This window comes from Halyomorpha halys, unplaced genomic scaffold, assembly GCF_000696795.3.
Source record: "Halyomorpha halys isolate HHAL.00 unplaced genomic scaffold, Hhal_1.1 Scaffold1169.1, whole genome shotgun sequence".
Lineage (NCBI taxonomy): Eukaryota > Metazoa > Arthropoda > Insecta > Hemiptera > Pentatomidae > Halyomorpha > Halyomorpha halys.
Window position 1 is genome coordinate 211485 of NW_027116596.1, and position 18371 is coordinate 229855.

Genomic DNA, 18371 nt, shown 5'->3' on the forward strand with positions numbered 1-18371 from the left:
CGGGCTTACATACCCCTTCGTATCTACAGGAATAGTACCCAGTAGAACGAAGTTACCTTCCTGCATGACCAGGCGGCTGGCTGACCTCCGGGCTTCCATTTCCCCTTTGTACCTATAAGACGAGATTACCATCCTTGGAGAAATTACCGCTGGCACCTCATAAGTCTCATTCTCTTTTTTCACCTCCTAATCAACTACCATACTTATTCTGAACACGCTTTGTGGAAGCCTTCTGGTCAAGAATACCTAACATTATAAATTAGAGTCAGATCTACCACAACCGCCTCGACAAAGTCATTGTGAAATAATAACACCAATTTCATTTCCAAATCAGGGTCTTCATCACATCATACAAAGCATAGACAATATAATAAAGCATTACTATGGAGCTTTGTGTTTTTGTTTTTTTTTTACTAAATATGTACTGTATGTCAATATTAATCTTCATAGAAATTAGAATTTATATAGAGCTTATTAATTTGTTAATCCAAATTATTTCTGGAATATCATCTTGGTATACTGCCGTTTGTTACAGTGCTAACGTGTAAGAGTGAAATACCTGAAGAGGTAATGTCAAGTAAAACTCATCACACTAAATGTGATGAGGTTTACTTGACATTCTGGTTTGTATTTGAAGAACGAGCAATGTATAAAAGAATTATTATGTATTAATCATTTTTATTTATAATTATGTCTCATTAAAATATATTAATTCAATATTTTGTTGCAGTGGTTGTCACCTGCTGTTATTGGTATAACTTTTCTAATCATTCTGCTCATTGTTTTGGTATCAACTGTCTTGTTCTTTCTGTCCAAATATGTAATAGGTAAGTTAATAAAAAAAAACAACTTAAATTTGGTTTTACTGCTAATATTTCTTAATATTATTGATCAATAAGATATTAAGTCCTCTCCGAGTAAGAACAAAAGAGCTACTTCCTTAGAGCATAGGATTCCTTGGGAGCATTCCATCATTGGGAATGAACAACAAAGTGGAGGAAGGATACTGTACTAAAGGTGATAAATATTGATTGTACATAATCAAAGGGACGAGTGGGAACTCCAGTGCGACCTTGTATCAAGCGAAACTTTATGTCTGAGTATATATGAAATCAAATATAATATGATTTTTATTATCATGATTAAGAAACTGCACTTTGCAGTTATTTTATAATAGGTAGGTCATCACTCCCCTTCAATCCTTCTGAGATAAACTACAAGGTGTGAACGGCTCTAAGTGGCAGAATTCATATCACAAAAATGGATTATGAATGTGTTATAAATATGTTTCATGTTTCGGATTACCAAAGAAAACACTGCTAAAAAATAGAAGAAGTAAAAATTATTTGGTGGATACAGTGTCCTTAACAAATATTATGGTGTTTATTTATTGATAGCTGATGCATGAGAACTATTTTTTTTATGGATGCCATGTTTTAAACCTATTCTACTGTTTGGCTAAATAAATAACTTGTAGCCTTGACAAACTGAATTGAAAGAAATCTCTTGTGACCAAAATTTCATTACTTTAGATTTGTAAAGAGGTAATCAAACTGTCTTCCTAGAATATTTTAAAGTCAAGAATTATACACCTTTTCCAGAACAAGTCTCTCAAATACACGAGCTGATACAATACTGATGTTAAAATATAGTATATTCTGACTATAAAACAAAGTAAGGTGAAATTATAGAAACTTGTAGACCCCATATCATAAGACCAAACTACAGCCCCTACTTCCCAATAGGACTAGTTGCCATGGAGAGTTAAAGTTAAAACCTATCTTCACTAGCAGATGTCTAAAAAAAAAATGTGACCTCTGATTTTAATGGGCTACATTATTAAATATAGTAATGACCAAATTTTTAAAACTTTTATCACCCTATGTATCCTCAATGTAATTATGTTATAAAAAAAAATAACTTTTCAGAAAGTGGATTTTTAAACATTTTTATTTTATTCTAAAAATCACTTTTGTTTTTAAAAAATAACCATCGTAATGGATCAACATCTAAAATTTTAATTGTATTGACCTCTGTTTAATCTAAAATTTAATTTTTTGAGTTATTTTAGTATTGTATTGAGGGTGCAACATTTATAAGTAGAATTTTATTATTATGTTTCAGAATTTTGAATAATATAATGTTTTAATTACATAATTCAATGTGTAATCCATTCCAGCAAAATGTATGTGGCCATGTTTATCACCATGCATAGTCAGGCTTTTTAGAAAGAAAAAAAGAAAAAAATATGAAGAAATATTTCCTAGAAAATTACTCAAGGTAAATTATTTCTAATGAATAGTTATGGAGCATGGTTTCGTTTTTCACCTATTAAAAACTAAAGTAGCAAAAGATCTAAAACTGAAAATGCAGGTGTATTCTGTGAATTAAGTTGCTTAATATCAAGCTTTTTTTTTTATTGTAATCAATTTATTTTTTCTAAACTAAAATTAGGTTGATCTGGCATTATTAGGTGAGGAGGAGGAAACTATAAAACTAAATACAACTATCTTGATAAAATCTAGTAAAGAACTTGGTCTTGAAATAAATACGGATAAAATAAAATTTATGTTTATAATCTTAATTTTTTCTTGAGACTGGTAATTTTTTAAAAATAAATAATTCAAATTTTATCCATTATAGTCTCAAAACCTTTTATTTCTCTTATAAGTCCGACGTTTCGGCCAATCCGGCCATCTTCAGGGACAATCTACTACAAAAACAGCTTTTATTACATGTATGATCTTACAAACATTTCAAATACTTAACATTATTATTTATAATTTACCTTACCTTAATACAACTTTGAAACTATATAATTTAAAAAACTCTCACTCCATGCAGGCTATTCTGCCCAGGTCACCACGAAACGTCGGACTTATAAGAGAAATAAAAGGTTTTGAGACTATAATGGATAAAATTTGAATTATTTATTTTTAAATAAAATATATGGTTATCAGTAGAAACAGGAGCAATTTTGGTGGTCTAGATAAATGTAGGAGGAAATACATGGAAACAGGTAGAGTGGATTAAGAATTTAGGTTCTATGGTAACTAAAAAAAGCATAATTGATGAGAAAATAAAATGGAGATTAAAAGCAGAAAAAACTTGTTATTTTTCAATTTTGAAATTGCTTAGCTTGTGCATTATGTTCTGAAACTTATTAGTTAGAATTAACAAAACTATTATCCTTCCTACTGTTCTTTATGGATGCAAAACATGACCTCTTACATTAAGGAAGGAACAGTGCCTTAAGATTTTGGAAAATAAAGTGTTAGGTAAAATATTCAGCCTGAAAAAAGATGAGTTAACCGAATAATTTAGAAGGCTACACAACACTGAATTGAGGGAACTGTACCCAGTAAATATAATTTAGATGATAAGATTGCAGTGCATAACTTAGGCATATAAGGTTGTCGGGTCTTAGTAAAGAATGGATTCCTAAAATTTTAATAAACACTGAGTCGATAGATAAACTCCCAAGGGGTAGACTAAAATGTAGGTGAAAGGATTGCATCAATGTAGTAACATGTCACAATCTCACAAGAGTAGATAGATAATCGAGCAATGTTTAAAAAGCGCCCGAAACTTGAAATCGGCATGAAACCCTCCACTCCTACCCTTCATGGTTGCCTTACTTATCTGACTTTTATATCTATATCACTTTTGAAATATTTGCTTAAAACAGGGAAGAGGAAACTTTAAGATAGTCTAATCGAGTAATAATTAAAAAGTTCATGAAGTTGTACACCATTTTCAAATTCCCCAAGAAGTCATTCCCTAGCCTCAATGGAAATTCTCAGAGAGATAGGGTCACTGGAAAGACAAATATTTCATTTTCTTTCAATATTCACTATTAGAACCCCTTAACTTTGACAAGCAGGTTTCTCAATTTTTATAATTAGCAATATAATGACCCATATACTTGTTTTCTTGGCACTTTTTTAACTTTTTATATGAGCCGTTGAATACAAAAGTGGTGTTAGTCAAAACTGAAATTTTGAGATATTCCAAACATAAATGGTAGTTTTATAGTATTATTGGTAAGGAATAACAGCTTTCTCTGCAATAACTAGTCAATAATATATGTAACCATTCAAAAGCATTTGAAATTAATGATAACAAATTATTATTTTTTGTTTTGTTTTTTATGAAAATGATTAGAACAGAATGACTTACACTACTTTAGTTTTCAATGTCTTATACAACAGTCTTAAGGAAATTAAATTTTCACTTTTTCCAAACTATTTTAATGAATTAGGTTATTGCCATAATGAATCCGTATTGAAAAGGTCCACCAAGCAAATGTGGTATTTCATAATTCTTTACAATTTCTATACTAACATTTTCTGATCAAATTTATATTTTCTGAAGATATTACTAATAGAGCAGTGAGGGATAGAATTAATTTATAAAATAAATATTGAGGTTCCAACTCATACTTTTATATATAAAAGAAAAAGTATGCAAATATAATAATATATATATATAAAAGTTTGTATGTATAAATATTAGTAAATTGTATGCTTACAAAAACCCTTGATCACTATGTTGGACTGTTATTACTACTAACACTGTAATACAATGGTTTTTGAATTTGTTTTCCCATCCAGTAACGTATTACTAAAAATAAAACAGTATGTGATATCTTAAGGTGACACATTTGCCCAACTATGGCAAATTCTTTCTTGGGCAAGCATGTGGAGGGGTTATTTAGATTGGCTGATACAATGTCGTGTGTCGGTTTTTAGAGGACAAATCAAAAGGTATTTGGACCAGTGCTAGTTATGCATCCACACATTTGGGCTTTGTTTGTGATTGCCAGCAGATAGATATTTATCCTCACTATGCTTTAAATAATTATAGAATTTTTCAACCTTTGGATTCAAAAATTAACTCCAGTTTAAGATTCTATATTCTAAACTTCTATTAATTTGGTGTGAATAAATCCTTTAATATGTCATTGCTTAACTTAAGCAGTATATTCTTGATTTAACATAGTACAAACATACATTTATAGAAATATTATATATCTAGGTGATTAAATTAACTAGTATTTGAAAATAAAAATACTAGGACAAAAGTTGAATTGAACAAAAGTTATGTAATATAATTTCTATGAATTTTTGTCATTTATCATATTCAATGTTTCCTTCCACTTTACCTCTTTTCATTTTGTCCCTCTTTATAGTAAAAATAGTTTAAATCAAGAGTAGTTAGCCAATACATGTCCAAATTACACCATTTGTTGGTGTTTTGAATTTTCGCCAAGTGACTAACTTGAAAGCTGGTCTTCTTTAGGTTCCAAGTTTGTATTGGGCTAAACCCACCACCGTATTTCAGCCATAAATAAACTCCTTAAACCACAGGAAGTTCCCCTAACAAGGAAATTTCTTCTCAGTGAGGAAGTTAATTCCTGTGGTTCTTATCACTGTAACCCTTATTCCCTCAAATAAAAATGTTGGTAGTGACTGCATGCACAACAATATCTGGAACACCATAAGTGAGAGGGTATCTATGTCCTGGTCAAGGCTATGTAGCTATGTAGGTTGGCTAAAAAAAAAAAAAAAAAAAAACTCATGAGAAGGATTTGTGAAACCAAATAGTCCAGGAAGACACTGTCCTATGTACTAAGATTGCATAGTGGGAAAGTACTTCCTCAGCATACTCTCTTTTGGCGTTGGCAAACACCATTTGCTTCATCCCTCCATTGTATTGAAATATAAGTTCACAGCAGTTTATATTTATATTTTGCTTTTGTTTTAATTTATTTGGGTTATATTGTTGTAGAAAAAAAAAAGAAAACAGTTTCTGCATGAGAAGGATGGCACTACAGGTAAACAAATTAAATACATCATTTAATTTAAACTAATAAAAAATTTTTTTTAAAATTAATAACAAAAGATAGGTTCAATACCATAGTGAATTAATAATTTGATTAATCACTTAACTCATTCGAGACAATGATTTTTTTTAAAACAGTGGTCAGGGGAAAATTATTTTTTCTCATCTCGACGACTACTTTACTCAGAATAACTGATACATGCTCATTATTATTATTATTGTACACAAAGTGAGCAACCAGTCTTGTCTCAGAAATCAATTGAACACAGGGTGTGTAGTCAGTCTCAAATGGGTAGAAGAATCATCGACAGTCATTTTTTTGTTGATATTTCTATTCAATATGTTCTTGAAAACATCTCCTGTACAATATTTTGAGCTTGATAAGGATTATTGTATAGATGAATTACAATTTAATTCATACAGTGCATACATATTTAAAAAGAAAATATCTTTTTAAAATTTATCTTAAAAAATAAAACAAAGAAATTGGTTTAGAATATTTTTTTAAGGCCAAGCTATGTACACCATCTTCAGATTTACAACATAAATATAAGATAAAGATGATAGAACTAATAAATTAATGAGCTAATGGTCAAAAGTACTGTATCACTTGGAATTATCATTAAAAAAATTACTTAGAACAATTGAAAAGAATATTTTAGTTTTGGATTATCACGAGCAAAGAATATAAAAATAAAAAAGAATGGAACACACCAATTGTAATAACAGAATAGCAAATAATAAAAAAAAAAAAAAGTGGTCAGTAGCTTATCAAAATAAAATGTTGATTTTTAAGTAAAATAAAAATTATATGGTAAATATACAAAAGTTCGCTAACAGATTCACTCTCTAGCTCTGATAACTACATTCACTCATTGAATAAATCCTTCTCTTAGGGCTATCTTGAGCTCTCGGAGAATTCTTGGGAGAAGCTGAATGTTTCTTGCACAGCTTTTCATCATGTCTTATAATGATAACAAAGAACATTACTCGAGCAGTATGAGGCCTCCTTGAGATTTTGTGTTAGTCCTATGTGAAATAACACAAAATCATCGCCAATAAATGGTATCAAAGTCTTGAAAGATCTCTGCAAGGTACCTAATGGTATTATATTGTCTCTAATAGTAATGTAACTCAATAAGGGGCTCAGTATGAAGTCCACCCCACACCATCACTGAATCTTATTAACTTATTCAAGAGGACACATCGCACATTGAATATCTTCCACCAGGTCTTCTCGACAATCACTCTCTTCCATCAGGTGAGATTTGAGAAATTCTTGATTAATCTGTTAACAATACCTAGGACTTGTTTTCATATCTACAGTCAAGGTTTTCGAAGGAAACTGAAGTCTTTGATTTTCTTAACCTGGTTTCTCACTCTGGCAAGAAGAGGACCCAATACAAGTCTTTTGGGATTCTTGTCAACTTCATTCAAGCTCCTTGTAATTGTTCTTTGAAAAATACAGGCCCTTTGAACTCCTTCTATTAAATTTCCTACATCGCGGTGGTACAGAACTGGTTCATTATAATATGTAATTAAATAAATTGTCTGTGAGGCTCTTTTTCAGAGCATAGAAAACTGACACAGGTCTCCTTGAGTGGATGCCTGCCTCTCTGTAATGTATTACTATAGCGGTTGCCTCCCTCTCTGTAATGTATTACTATCTTCAAGGTATCAGGCAATATTGCTATGGTTGATTTCCTCTTTGTGCTACGTAGTGAGCTGTATCCCCATTTCTTCTGATCAATTTTGAAAAGCATTATGTCTATTCATTTTGAAAGAATATAAAGCACTCTTCAAAAAATATGTGCGCTAAAGAAACAAATAACTGATAGAGAGATAAATAACCAAGTGAGAAACACTAAATGTACTGAGTGACTTAATCTTATCTAGAATAGTAATTAAAAAAAAATTTAGATTAAAATAAAAATAATAGTGGGGTGATATTCTGTAAGATGGAGGATCAAGGTTAGAGTTAATTCTTTTGTTATAGAAACTTCATAGAGAGGAGATGCCCACAAGAATAAGTCCTTGGTCCTACTCTGTGGAAGTTGGGCTTTGATGAGTTGCTGGGAGTTTTGCAGGAGGAGCGGTTCCCACACGTCTGTGTGGATAATTTGGCCACAGTAGTGTCCTACAATAGCAGAGTCAACTTAAAAGTGACAAGCAGAACAGTACGCCAACCTGATAAAGCTTAGGCTATACTGTTGAAAAGTAAAACGGATTGAGGCCACCCAATAAATCTCATTATCGAATATACAAAATTGCTTCCATGCAAGGTGATCATCTACTTAGGCTTCAGTTTTGGTAGAGAATTTAATGTGACTCCTTGAACTACTTTGAAAATAGTGTTGGACTAGTCTTGAACAGCCTCAGTTATGAGGAGGGACGCATTGTGGACCCTCTGATATCCACCAACAATGACTATTTATAAGGGGTTGTAGTGGGTATTCTAAGGTATGTACTCTCTGCCTGGAACCTGAACCTTACCCACTGACAGAAAAGTATGTGGTGATGATTCAACGGAGGGCTAAGCTGCGAGTAACTAGAGATACCAGAGTGTGTCTCATAAGGCATTGCAGGGCTTAGCAGGAGGGGTTCCCTTTGACCTCCTGTGAGAAGACATTTTGAAACATATATACAAGAAAATATATATATATATACAACCTTGTGGAAGTACTTTCCCACCATCCAGTCATGATTAGAAGCAAAATGGTTTTTCCTGGACTACTAGATCTCCCAATTCATGACGGGGCATGGGGACTTTCGAGCCAAGTTGATCACTATGGAATGGATGTGGAGTTGACATCCATTCCATGCCGTCATAGCAAAGTGCCAGAAACTGCTGAGCACATTATTGGTTTTTGCACCACCTTTGAGGAACAAAGGGCTAAACTGCTGAGGAAAACTGGACTCTCAGAGATGTTCTCACAGAGAATGATTTGCTTCAGTTAGTCACTACCTATTAACAAAATCTGGTCTTGGCTTTTCAATCTTTACCAGGTTGCTCTGGCTTCAAATTCGACCATGAAGACTTAAAATCCTGGCCAAAACGTTGCAACTTTATAGTTTTTGTTATAAGTTATAAGTTATAGTGCAACTTATTTATATAATTTTTTACTTACTTGTGTTCTTCACTGACCAAAACCCCAACCATCTTCTCCTCATTTACTTATATGCATATACACGGTCAACTATTAACTCATCATTATTACTCATTCATTGTTGGACAGATGCTTCCTGAGAGATTACTTGGAGCTACACATTCCTCAATTAATTATTTGATAACTATTTATGTATTTAAAATATAAAAAAAAATTATACCAAGACAATTAGCGTAGATAGTTATTTAAAAAATGAGGCATTAATGAACACCTATATTACTCGTAGGATGACCTAATATTGAAAGGAGCTTCTTACTATTACTTCTTAAAGCAATATTTAGGAATTTGGAGTAGGTGACACTAAACGTTCAAACATAAGAATCAAAAGTGTTACCTATAAAAAATGTTATGAATTCAAAACTGACTGGCTAGAATAAGTTCCAGTTTCCCCTGAGTAGATCCAGATTTCTTAGATAAGTTTCAACACATGAAATCTCAGTTGATTAGCCTACATTGTTAATACAAAGATGAACGATTAATTAAATATCTTAGAACAGAAACAATTCATTTTTTCTTAAGAAATTGTACAAGCAACGGAATAGTAAATTCAAATATGCCTCAGAATTAATAAGATATCAATACTTAATAATTTACACAATCATTTGAATCATTTTATAGTTTAAGTTTTCAGTTTCTGATGCACTATACAAATTATTTATTCCAGAACCACCTACACCACCTACTGAAGATTTCACAAGTTAAAAAGAATTGAGTACTAAGTTGAAGCTACATGGAGATAATTATGGTTCAAACAATCTAAGAACTTCAGTTTAAAAAAAAGTGTGATTTACATACAATGGAAGCGATAAGATCAAAGCCATCCTACTCTATACAGTTCTTTTTTTAAAGACAGCATTTATTGTAAAAATGTTCATAGTGAATTTTAATTAAAAGTCAAATGAAGATTTTAAATTTTCTTTTTCTATTTAATTCAATAATTTTGTCATTCAGATGTAACCTAACATAAAAATACAGTTGAAAATTTAACAGTACTTAAGTTTATGATAGTCTATCATTGGCAAACATCCAATTTTTAAGTAAACAAACTCTCCTATGCGGTAAAAACGAGTGGTGAATCATTTTTCCATTTTTGTATAGATTATTAATATGATTATCCGAAATCAGAATTGGTAGCTTTACTATGGTTTAGGACAAGTTAAACTGTAAAAAAGCAATTTTTTTAGTTTAGGAGCATTTTTTCAAAAAAGTTAAAATAAAAAATGTTCAGTTTTAGATCATCTAAGAAAAAAAAAGTCCAGTTATGTTCTATGTTTACTTATTACATTTTATCTTAATTACTAAAACTAATGATGATGGCCTCTCGTTGGAAGAAAAATCAATTGTTGGTATTATTATTGTTCCGCATGATGTTTAGAAATCTAAATCTGTAGTTATTCAATAAAACTCTCTAGTGGTTTTTAAGATATTTGCAAAAATAGAAAAAAAAAAATTACATTTATGGTCTTTCGCTATGGTAGCAAAAAAGTTACTTCTATTTTAAGTCACCCGATTTTATGAAGAATTGAAGTGGCTTACCCCTCTTTCCGTCGTAAATATTTTCTTGCCTCCTTCCCCAACCAAATTATCCAATCCTGCCGTCCATCGTACATCTCTGATATCCTTCAATTTAAATCCTCAGTGCATTCCTGCAATACCCACTCATCGCCTTCAGACTTACATGTAAGTGCCCATCGAAGTGCAGCCTTTGGTAGATCTTTCCTCATCCCTATGGAATTCTATCCCCTCTTTCATTCGTAGTTCTAATACTATGTACTTATGTATTTTCTGTACTTAATGACTCAGATTTTTGTTTATTCTTGTAAATATGTACATTAGCAGAAATTGTACTTCTCCATTTATTAGTTTTAGTTTAATTATATTTGATTTTTTTTTCTAAATCTAGTGCTTATTATCAGAAGTGTTTGTCATCTTATGTTTTATAATATGACATGGTTTTACTTTATTTATTCTATTCTTATTTTATATATTCTGTAAATAATTGTTGTTCATTCTTATCTTTTTAAATTCATTATTTTATTATATTTTATGACGTTTTATAATTCCATTTTTATTTTGTATTTCACTCCAAGGCTCTGAAGCCTAATGTTGATGCCTGTACATTATTCTAAAGGGATCGATCACCAGAATAAATAAAGATTATTATTTTTTTTTTTAAAGAAGGTTCAATTTTTCCATAATTCAAGATCAACTGGAGTATAGGTCCAATAGTTTTTAAGACACATCGCTTATTTCTTCCAAAATGCAAAACTAAGTAATGGACCAATATTTGAGACAAATGCTGGGAGCAATACTACCTACAAAGAAAGTTGTTAAAAGTGAAGTTAAAGCAAATATATTAAGCTGTAATGAAAGCCCAGAATGATGCCTTTAGAACCTATGGTTCACTCATCATTTACATAAAAAAATATAGTAAAATTGGATTTATGGATAATGAATCAATTTAAGAGGTGCTGTTTCTCGGGAACTGCTGAATTTATAAAGCTGCAGTTGAACTTAATTTGTGGCAAATTTATTCTCCTTTAAAAGAATTTAAATTAATTTGTTTCTAACCTTATACTTACTAACTACCATATATACTTTTCAAATTGTGAGTGAAAAGTTTTTTTTCTCAATTCAGTCAGAGAAGGACATGTGTCAAAGAGGTCTCCACCCATTCTACCTTGGTCACACAGCACAGAAGTAGGATCCTGAAACAGGCCTATCTTGTGGAGATGATTTGTGGATAGTCGTGACCAGTGGTCTGTCGGAAGCAGGCTACTGCATCTTTTCTTGGGAGGTCAGCTGGGATTGGGTTTTGCATTAAATTCTTATATCTTTTCCCTTTTACCTTTTCCATGTGTGTTGTTTTTGTTTCCTCCTTCATTATAGTCTTTATCATTCTTTTTATTGAGTAACAGAAAAGTACATAAACTTATCTTTTTCTTTTCCATTATAAAACATTGAAAGATAAGCTATGATTTAGATTGAGAATTGTTAATAACAATAATAAAACCAACCACTGATTTTTGGATAATGAAATACTTTTTTTTCCAGTTTACTCACACTGACCCATTATCATTGGTTCTAGCTTAAAATTTTTGCTTGACCTTTTTGAACAAAATGCATATTTCCTGAAAAGAAGTATACAATTTTTTAAAATGGCTGATTTTAGAGGATTTTTTGAAAAATCACAATAATGCTACAAATTCCAATTTCAGGATCATTTGCATAATTCACCACCCGCAGAACGCAAATAGTTGACTTTGGATTCTTTACAGATAGTTATTTGAGAAAATCATTATAGCCAAAGATCACTCAGATTTCATAATAGAAGATAATCAACTTTTTTTTATGTAATCATACAGAACAAAGATATAAAAAAGTTTTTCTTGGTGTGGATTTTAGGGTCACGATTTGTGTGTGCGATGTATCTTCCGTCATGTAACAAATGGCACAAAAAATAGTAATATTAATGAACTCTCGTGTCCCTATACCACTTCTTGAAGCAATTTAAGTTAGTTTTAACCAACAAGATCAATTTTCTTGACAAATTTTCAATATTTCTTCAAATATCATGTTATACTACTAACAAGATATGAGCCTATGGGTTAGCTTTAGTTACCAATTTCATTCAACTTATTTTAGGTTGAAGTCAAATTACTTTTGGTGTTTTAATAAGTGACTATTGATATAACATTAAAATTAAATTTCCTAATTTATCCTAATATTCATTCAAACATCATATTTAATTTCAATTGTTAGCAGCTCCTGATGGTTACTACTTCCTTTTTTTCACAATTTGTGAAAGATTCCTTGATTTCTCAAATTTTCTTATTTTAAATTAATTTTTCTATTCATTACACAAAATTAATTAATCCAATTCTATAATATATATTTGATAGGGTGCTTGGTTCAGCTACAATATCTGTCTTCAGTAAAAAGAGGAAATTCAACAAATTGACTATTTCCAATTTTTATTTATTGGGTAGTTTTTACTGGAATAGTCAGTAATACTAATTAGTATAACTACGTGAGACACAATGAAAAATATTCCAGGTTTTCAAAATATAAACATATTTAAGTTTTTCATCCAAAACAATTATCCAGACCAGGTTAAGTACAAAATATATTCTATTGAAAATCAGATTACTAAGATGATTTTTAGGAAGAAAATTAAGGTAAACTAATCCCATATAATATTTTATATATAATTTGAAATATAAATTTTAATAAATGATTTAACTTGATAGATAGGAAAGGTGGATTCTTATTAAAATCAGCAGGCTGTATATCAAAATTTAGATTTTGTAATACAGTGCTTTAATGAGACTAAATATTAATTAAATACAGTTAAACATTGTAATATTCTATTTATTTATATACAGTATGAGTATGAATGGTAAAAAACAGACACAAAAACTACAGTACTTTAGGAGTATGCTAAAACAAAGTTCAATCAATTACTATTTCAGCTCCAACTTTAGACAAAGCCTCTTTTAATTTTTCAGCCTCAGCCTTATCAACATCTGCCTTAACAACAGTCGGACAGCTTTCAACAAATTTTTTGGCCTAAAATAAAAGAAAAGTTAGAGGAAGAATAATTCTAAAAGCCATATAATTTATTAAAAGATATATTTTACCTGTACTAAATTCATGCCTTCTAATAAGTTTTTACATTCTTTGATCAAAGCTACTTTTTGTTTTTCATCAAACTTCATTAATTTGACAGTAAAAATAGTCTTTACAGCCTTAGCAGTTTGTGCTTCTTCATCTTCCTAAAATAAGAATAGAAAAGGTAGAATAATTAAATATATAATTACTATTAAATTTAAGTACCAAGTACAAAGCTATTACTACAGTAAATATTTATTTCGACAAATGTATCAAATCAACTGAAAAAAACAAAACAAAATATTTTACATCAATAAACATTCCAAAGGGCATGTTCAATTACTTCATGAATCTTAACCCATGTTCTTCTAGTGTTATTATCAGTCAGCGCGGTTTGCCAGAATATACTTTTCTACTAATTGAAAACTTGAGAATATGAGGAAAAAGTCTACATTTGTTCCAACCCTGCTTCTCCTATTACAGCCAGGATATTGACACTGAGTTTTCTTTGAATAATATTTTGAGATATTCTCAACATTATTTCTTCATAACAAAATTATATATTATTAGCTGTTTGACTGATTTTAATACCAATCTCTCCTCTTGACCTGTTGATTAATTCCTAGTGATCCAACTTTTTTTTTTCAGTATCTTAAATTTTCTAAATCATGGCTCAGTTATTAAAAATATATTTTATATATAAATAATTAGCCTCTGAGATCTTATTTCATTCCTATTAATTCTCAAAATGCATGTATTTCCAAGACCTCTAGATAAGGTGCAGTTAATTAGATGATATATCCTAATGACTTTTCAACTTTTTCATCAATTGATTTCAGAGCATAAGGAAAATCCCTCTATGGCTCTATAACCAATGCAAGATTGAAAATGAAAAGTACTTACATCATCCCTAGCCAAAACTAAAAATCCTCTTTCCAGGTCTAATCCAATGACTTAAAATGCCATTTTATTTGGAACATCTTTTCTAAACTTTTTAGCAATATTAAACCTTTCCATTCTCATTTTAAACAGGCCATTGTTTCCTAAGAGCTTCTAACCTTTGCACTAAAATCACACACAACTGACAAGGATCCTGATGGCATCAAAAATTAACCTAAACATGCCAACAGTATGTTAGCAGCCCCTTCTAAATAAAAATGCCTGATCCTTCCAATAAATATCGCTGTCCGATTATCCTACAGAACTGTTCAAAACCTTTAGATTTGGAATCCCCTAACCTTGAGTCCACAGGCACCATGGTCTACAGCTAAACTACCCTGTGTCCAAGAGCACCATGGCAAGTGGATTAATGTGAGCCTACTGCTGTTTGACAAAGTTTTAAAAAATATTACTTTTAAATAAAACATTTAATCATGATTAAAAACAACTAGTTTGAAAATGACTTATTAAAAAAAATGTTTTTTTGTCAATATCACAGTGATAACCTACTTTCACACCCACTATAGATTAGGGTGCCAGATATATCATCAGGTTTAGGGATAAACCTGTAGTTGAGAGAGGATGCTAACTAAATTACTTGTATCGCCATAAAGTCAAGAAACAATATTTCCTTACCATGTACTAAAAAAAAAACATTTTTCAGGGTTGAAGAGCCTCATAACATTTTAACAATTTTTTCCTAAGTCTCTAAATTTTTTTTAATCTGTTCTATAATCTTTGCTTTTTGTAAGTTAGTAAATATAATTTTTAACTATTCCTATATATAAATAAAATATATGGTGCTCAGTGTCCGACAGATACACTACAATGTGCCTCCGGGAGGGAGTCATGCTTAAGAGAGTTCTAAATTACAGTTGCCTAAAACAAGTAAGTGCTAATAAGTACTACTGTGAATATAAGAGGAAAATGCCGTAGCATGTACATTCTTTCAGCATATTTTAGTCAATTGATTGCAGACCACATAAGCTATTTTCACCTCTGACTTTGCAGGACCCATTCCACCCAGGGGCATAACAGGTACATCTGGTAGATTAAGCCTTTGCTTAAGTGCTGTACTGAGTTCTGAAACTTCCAGCAGTGTTAGATGAGAAATTTCTGTAACTAGTTTATCAATTTTTGCTGAATATACAGCATCATTGTCTGAAGATGGGACAGCTAGAGGTTCACCAGCCAATGAAGAACTGTAAAAAAAATATATATATATACTATTATTACTAGTTAAAACTTAACAGTAAGTTGATATTTTTTATTACTGTTGTTTTAAAGTTCCATTGTTTAGTATTAGTAAAATAACTAACTAAGGAAAATTGAAATGAAAATCAATCACCTTTTAGAAATTGATCTGATCTGTCTAAATCCTACGAGTCCAAAACGTCTTAGTAAAGACATGATTAAAATATTAGAATAAAAATTATTTTATTAATTAAGGTACTAATGTGGTTTAAAGGTTATGGATATAGCATACAAGAATTCGTTTTGAATTAGGTTTTAAAAGATATTACAAGGAGATAGGAGAATGTGTACAAGTTATGACACCGATTGGAACATCTAAAGTCGTTTTGTAGGAAAGATGGAAGTCAAATCCAACGAATCTCGACAGAACGAAAGCAAATCGTTCATAGGAGCTGCAATATCTTTCACCATTATTATTACCTGCACTATCACCGATACCGTAGAAACTTCGCTTTGATGACAGTCGTCCCAATCATTAACATAGTGAAACTAATATTTGGTGTCGTACTATCAGAGTTTCTTAGACTGATTATTTGCATCACAAACTCGCACAGTAGATATCAGCCTCATGAAAATTCCACTTCAGTTTTAAAGAATAAATTGTGGACGATTGTCAATATTACTAAATCTGATGGCCTATGACAGTCAATGTATCGCAAAAATTCAATATTGACGTAATAGAGATCTCGCGACAAGTATAAACAAAATTTCCTATTTATTAACTGAAATTTAAAACTACAAAAACCTGATGGGTTGCGCTCATCACACAACTTTCACTTACCGCCCTGGGTATGAAATGGGATTAATCCTAGCTCGTTTCAGAAAAGATATTTATGTTTTTGATCACTGTGGCAATACTTTCCTGTATTAATTTTACAAATGTTGAAATTGACAAATTGACTAAATCATATTTTAACAGTTATCAGAAAAGTAATTTGATAAGATTTGCTGATTCCTTAATTTCCGTAAATGTTTTCAACCTGGAAAAAATATTTGTCCTCTTATCTCCTTTAGTTAATAATCAAATCCTTTCATGGTTTATATTTATCCATATTTTACTACCTTTAGGTGGTTAATTTTTTCAAACAGAACATTAAAGGTTCTTTAGAGGAAGCCATTTTGAAAATTCAACATTTAAGCTCTTTGAGACTATTTCAATGTGGGGAGGACGTATCTGATATTAAAGACCATTTAATTTTACCAAGGTATACCGCGTTTTATCTAAATTATTAGGGCTGTCTTTGAGATGATCGATTCTTTAAAGTAGCATTTTATCTGGTCGGCCGATTTTATCGAAAAAGTTGCTGCCACGTCCCAGATATATGAGCTAGGCTGTTCACACAGGCGCACGCACTCACAAAATCCCTTCCCTTAGGGTTCAAGAATTCACTGAGTGCGAATGACCTCTCAAGGGCTTGATATGAATTCCGAAAAAAACGATCCACGGTAGATGTAATTGGATTAGCAATCGAGACTGTCAGTATAGCGATTGCAGGAGTGAGGTAGAGGAGAGGTGCTAAGTGTTATGTATCAATCATCATCCTCTTTTATCATCATTTATCATCATATCATCTTTTAACAATGCAAGATGGTAGTTTTGAGGTTTTGTACATTAGCCCAAGATGATGCAAGGTAACTGAGGTGTCCCACAGGACTCTCAACGTCATGTACGACAGAATTTAAAGATAACTATACCCGAGGGAACTACAGTTATGGGCTTCGCAGATAATGTCGCTGTGGTATTTTCAGTGAAATGTTTAGTATAAATAACCCTCATTGCTAACCAGGCTGTTGTGGTGCAATTCGAGGTTGGTTGTTTTCGGTAGGCTTGCAACTTACAAGACTGAGGCGCTCCTTTTCACTAGCAAGAAAAGATCATCACTGCCACAGTAGGTAGACACCATATTCATTGTCAGCCATGTTTAAAATACCTAGAATTAATTATTGATTAATGATACTGTTATTCCGTATGCCGAACATTGGAGGTTCTGGAGAGAGTTGCAGAAGGCTTCTTGCTACTGTTATCCACGCAATTCTGTTATAGTCAGCTTCAATTTGGAAAGATACAATGCTTACCAAATCATACAGAAATAAATGTTTTCCACTTATCGCAGAGTTTCATTAAGGATAGAAAGTGCGTTTCGAATTGTTTTCTTTGAAGTGGCGTGCGTGATAGCGATAGCCAGAATACCTTCAATGGCGTTGAACTTCTTGTTGTAGAAAGAAATAGGCATTAGAGATGAAGTCCTCGCGTTTCGAGAGAAGAAGAGTGGCAAATAACTATCACTTAGTGGCAACAGCGTTGGGAGGCTGCAAATTCCGTAAGGTGGGCCAACAGTTAGATACTCAATGTAGGTTCGAGGTGTAGTCACTGACATTGTGAGGTGTTTTTTTATGTTATCCAACTGTTGACTGGGCACTAATGTTTTAGAGCCTAATAGTACCGTTTCAAATTGGACAACACCGCAGATTCCCTGTAATTGAGGTTACTGGAGAGTACGTGTTTATTGGTTTCATACGCATCACAGAAGAAAGAAGTGAACTGTAGAAATTGTT

General features: G+C 31.5%; 2 protein-coding genes across 2 annotated transcripts in view; one reads left to right on the forward strand and one right to left on the reverse strand.

The window, feature by feature from the left end:
• Positions 1-9899, forward strand: part of LOC106688641 (uncharacterized) — a gene marked incomplete in the record, with an annotated part of 37506 nt that extends 27607 nt beyond the window's left edge. The window contains 4 exon segments of the mRNA XM_067053323.1: positions 731-827; positions 2180-2280; positions 5791-5836; positions 9676-9899. Of these exon segments, the coding sequence (XP_066909424.1) occupies positions 731-827; positions 2180-2280; positions 5791-5836; positions 9676-9713 (282 nt within the window).
• Positions 9900-13361: 3462 nt separating this feature from the next.
• On the reverse strand, positions 13362-16069 carry mRpL12 (mitochondrial ribosomal protein L12). The gene is made up of 4 exons (XM_014433217.3): positions 15910-16069; positions 15559-15763; positions 13652-13786; positions 13362-13580 (listed from the first exon to the last, which is right to left on the reverse strand). The coding sequence occupies exons 1-4, from the start codon at positions 15969-15971 to the stop codon at positions 13464-13466; spliced, it is 519 nt and encodes a 172-aa protein (XP_014288703.1). The 5' UTR covers positions 15972-16069; the 3' UTR covers positions 13362-13463.
• Between the last annotated feature and the right edge of the window lie 2302 nt (positions 16070-18371).

What these genes read in the sequence shown, in the direction of transcription:
- mRpL12 (XM_014433217.3), bottom strand. Translation starts at nt 15,971, where the DNA reads ATGTCTTTACTAAGACGTTTTGGACTCGTAGGATTTAGACAGATCAGA. An exon ending in TGGGTCCTGCAAAGTCAGAG is followed by an intron (nt 13,787 to 15,558) that starts GTGAAAATAGCT and finishes TTCTTATTTTAG; the next exon opens with GAAGATGAAGAAGCACAAAC. An exon ending in AAGGCATGAATTTAGTACAG is followed by an intron (nt 13,581 to 13,651) that starts GTAAAATATATC and finishes CTTTTATTTTAG; the next exon opens with GCCAAAAAATTTGTTGAAAG.